Source organism: Gordionus sp. m RMFG-2023, chromosome 3 (assembly GCF_954871325.1).
Source record: "Gordionus sp. m RMFG-2023 chromosome 3, tfGorSpeb1-WG-v2, whole genome shotgun sequence".
In the NCBI taxonomy this organism is placed as follows: domain Eukaryota; kingdom Metazoa; phylum Nematomorpha; class Gordioida; order Chordodea; family Parachordodidae; genus Gordionus; species Gordionus sp. m RMFG-2023.
In genome coordinates this window covers 40,597,477-40,601,671 of record NC_088777.1, presented here as the reverse complement: position 1 = coordinate 40,601,671, position 4,195 = coordinate 40,597,477, and the positions used below count along the sequence as shown (strand labels likewise).

The following is a 4,195-nucleotide window of genomic DNA, read 5'->3' as shown; positions in this document are numbered from 1 at the left end:
TGCAAAAAATATTTGATAATCGGGTGATATTATGAATATAACGCGATTTATATGACGTATTTCAGGATATGATTAGTTTGCAATATTTGGATAGAATATAACTCGATTTTTCATAAAATAAATGATTGACATCTTCAAACATAACATATGACATCTTAGAATTTTAATTAGGCCATTTCCAGACAGAATGTTTTTACAAAGCGGTTTTTTAAGGTTTAAACGATTGAATGGGGTATGAAATACCTTCTTATAATTAATTCATTGCATTTGGGCTCTCCCAAGTGAATTCTTTTTTTAGCGATATGGACATATCTTTGAAAATTTAAAACGCATTCTTCCTTATCTTTCGGCTCACAAGGCCTTTTTTTTAATTCAAAATTTCTTCAACATCCCTAAAATCCTTTATGCCCTACGATCGATCCCATTATTTTTAGAGAGGGAGCATTTATTGAGATTCGAAACCAGAATAAAAGTCATCTTTAGCGACTGCTTAAATATCTAATTATAGCTTGGCATCAAGCCATACTTCCTTCCAAACATGGTGGCCTATAAGACCCCCATTGTCGATCTCAATATGTGCGTTCATTGCTAGCCACCTTCAGGCACATATATTAATTGATCAACATCTGTCGGTTCACGATCCTTTTTTGAATACAGCTAAGATAGAATGGGCAAAATCCGTCACAACCTCAACCCTACTTCTGATCTCTGTAAAGCAGAAGAATTGGGATTTACCACTTGTGAAAAACTCCCTTGATTACCTTATTTCGAGTTTCTCACCAATGGCTAGATCCACATTTATTGAACTTATCAAAGATCGGGGATATGAATTTTTAGTTGTTATTCCATCTACCAATCTCAAACTCGAATTGGACAACAATGAGCTCAGCTATGCTCTATGTATCAGGCTCAACATTCCCTTTTCATTACCATATAAATGCAAATGTCATACTGATGCTAACAATATGGCGCTACATCCATTACATTGCAATTGTAATCCCGGTGTAATATGATATTTTAACTTAAATTTAAATGAACTCCCTTTAGTAATACTGATATTTATGATTGACGTTATAATAAAATAACATTATAAAATTTAGTGTGATATTTTAACTTAATTTAAATTAACTCCCTTTAGTAATACTGACATTTATGATTGACGTTATAATAATATTTTATTAAAATATCATTATATAATTTAGTAATACTGACATTTATGACTGACATGTAATGTTAAAAGTTTTTATTATTTAGTAATACTGACATTTATGACTGACATGATATGTTAAAAGTTTCTATTATTTAGTAATACTGACATTTATGACTGACAGGATATGTTAAAAGTTTCTATTATTTAGTAATACTGACATTTATGACTGACATAATATGTTAAAAGTTTCTATTATTTAGTAATACTGACATTTATGACTGACATGATGTGTTAAAAGTTTCAATTATTTAGTAATACTGACATTTATGACTGACATGATATGTTAAAAGTTTCTATTATTTAGTAATACTGACATTTATGATTATTTAGTAATACTGACATTTATGACTGACACATAATGTTAAAAATTTCTATTATTTAATGATATTGACATTAATGACTGACATGTAATGTTAAAAAGATTCTATTATTTAGTAATACTGACATTTATGAATTTATATTGCAATATTAACACTTATGACTGACAGGTGATGCTTAAAGTTTATATGTTTAGCATATTGACTCTTATGAGCAGTGGCGTAGCTACGGGGGTGGTTTTCGGGTTTGGACCCCTCCCAGAGCAAAAATTTATTTTTAGATTATACGTTCAAAAGACTTATAAGTGGTGACTTTATATCAAATAAATATCAATAATATTTATATTTTTCTGGTTTTGATGTTTGTGGAAGGATATTATATTACTATTGAAATTATTCTGGATAGTATTATTATAAAATCATTGAGAATAATCTACTAAATTATAAAACAAATTATTGATGCATTTAAAAATATATTTATTATATATTATCGAAGATATGGTTATGATTTGTAGGATATACCCGGCCGAAGGCCGGGCAAAAGAGCCGAAGGCCCGTTAAAGGGGGTCTGGGGGCGAAGCCCCCAGGCTTTTATATGTATGGACCCCCTCTAAGGAAAATTTCTAGCTACGCCACTGCTTATGAGTGATAAATAATTAAAATTTTCTAATATTAAAATTTATGAGATAGATAATATTTTAATTTCTGATACAGTCAAAACCGTTTAATTGCATATCGCTTAAGTGCAAAAACTTTTAAATGCGAAAAAACCCCGCGATTTTGATAATAACTACTATGGTATAATGTTAAATTACATTTATAATTGCGAATCGGTTAATTGCGAAATATCGGATAATTGCAAAATTTTTCAGGTCCCATTTATAAAACAATAACGTTAATTTAATTGGATAAGTGAAAAAATAAAAAAAATTTATCGAAAAAAATTATTCATCATTTTTTTTATTTAACCTTTTTCCATTCATTCATTCATTCATTACCACGCCAGAAATTAATATAAAAATGGTAAAAAAATCATTCCAAACATTAACCCTGAAGCATAAAAAAGAAATAATTGATAAATTAAACACTACATCAAAAACACAATTAGAATCAAATTACAATTGCCACGTCTCGACAATCTACCGTTTAATAGCGAATAAAGAAAATCTATGCTCACAATTTCTAAGGAATAAACCTCCTACAACTAAAAGAGTTAGAATGAGTTGTTACCCAAAGACAGAAGCAGCTTTATTGGTTTGGTTTACACAAATGCGAAGTAAAAATTGCAGTCTAAATGGGCTAGTGATGTTAGAAAAAGCTATGTTTTTTAGCCAAACATTCAATGAAGGTAATTATAAGTTTTTATATTATATATATATAAATTATAGGAATTCCTACTAGCAGATGGTTGCAGAGATTTAGGAAAAGACAGAATATAAATTTTCATAATGTTTGCAATGAAAAGGGGAGTGCAGATATTATTAATGCAAATGAATGGAGCAGAAATACACTCCCATCTCTGATTAAAGATTATCAAAGGAGTAATATTTACAATTGTGATGAGGACTATACTACCGAGCATTACCAAAGGGCACAATGGAATTTAGTGGAACTCAACCACTGGGCTTCAAACCAGACAAGGAAAAGGTCACAGTTCTATTTATCATAAATGGGGATGGATCTGATAAAAAGTTATGTTGTAGGGAAATTTAAAAACCCTAGGTGCTTTAAAAATAAAAAATTACCAGTTAAATACTACTCCAATAAAAGCAGCTGGATGACAACCTCAACTTTTGAAGATATTCTTAAAGAATGGGATTTCCTCATTAAAGAAGAAAATTTTATTGTTTTGTGACAATGCATCTTGTCACAAAACAAAATTAACATTTAACAATATAAAATTAATTTTTTTACCAGCAAATACAACATCATTAATTCAACCATTGGTCATGGGTGCAATTAGATCCTTTAAATGTCATTATAGAAAGGGTATCATGAGAAAAATGATAACATTGATGGAAGGAAATGACACCATTTCTTTTTATAAAAGATTTACACTATATGATAGCCTCTATCTTATAAAATTTGCATGGGGTGAGGTGACAAGTACCACAAGTGTTTTATTGAAGCTAAATTTTTTGATAAGTCTATGGCATTTGATTGGGAATCGGAGGATGAAATAGCATTAACTGACAACGAAGAAGATGAATTTGATCCCATATTTGAAGAATATGTGTTACACGATGATGATGCTAGCTGCCATGGAATTTTAGATGATCAGGATATTTGTAATCAGATAAGATTAGAGTTGGAAGGTTTAATTACTTAAAATTTTAATTAATCTTATTTTTTATAGAAGGTTATGAAAGCTCCGAGAATGACGAAGGGAACCTAGAGATATCTGATCATTTAATTACAAAAAATCAGGCTCTTAATGGTTATTATACTTTTCTTGAATATGCTCATGAACATCTAAGGGATCAAGATTCACTAAGAAAGCTAGAGAATATAGTGGAAAAAGAATTATTTACTCCAGAGTCTAGCCAAACTCTTATCACAAAATATTTTTATTAAATCTTATATTACTTTATAATAATTGTGATACATGTATAATAAAATTAGTTCAAATAAAATCTTATGTTATAAAGCATTAATAAACTTTCATTCC

The 4,195-nt window shown here is 29.4% G+C and overlaps 1 protein-coding gene across 1 annotated transcript; it reads left to right on the top strand.

Moving 5' to 3' along the window:
* The first annotated feature begins 3,416 nt into the window (after positions 1 to 3,416).
* Positions 3,417 to 4,195, top strand: LOC135926558 (uncharacterized). The gene is made up of 2 exons (XM_065462479.1): positions 3,417 to 3,842; positions 3,884 to 4,195. The coding sequence occupies exons 1-2, from the start codon at positions 3,677 to 3,679 to the stop codon at positions 4,099 to 4,101; spliced, it is 384 nt and encodes a 127-aa protein (XP_065318551.1). The 5' UTR covers positions 3,417 to 3,676; the 3' UTR covers positions 4,102 to 4,195.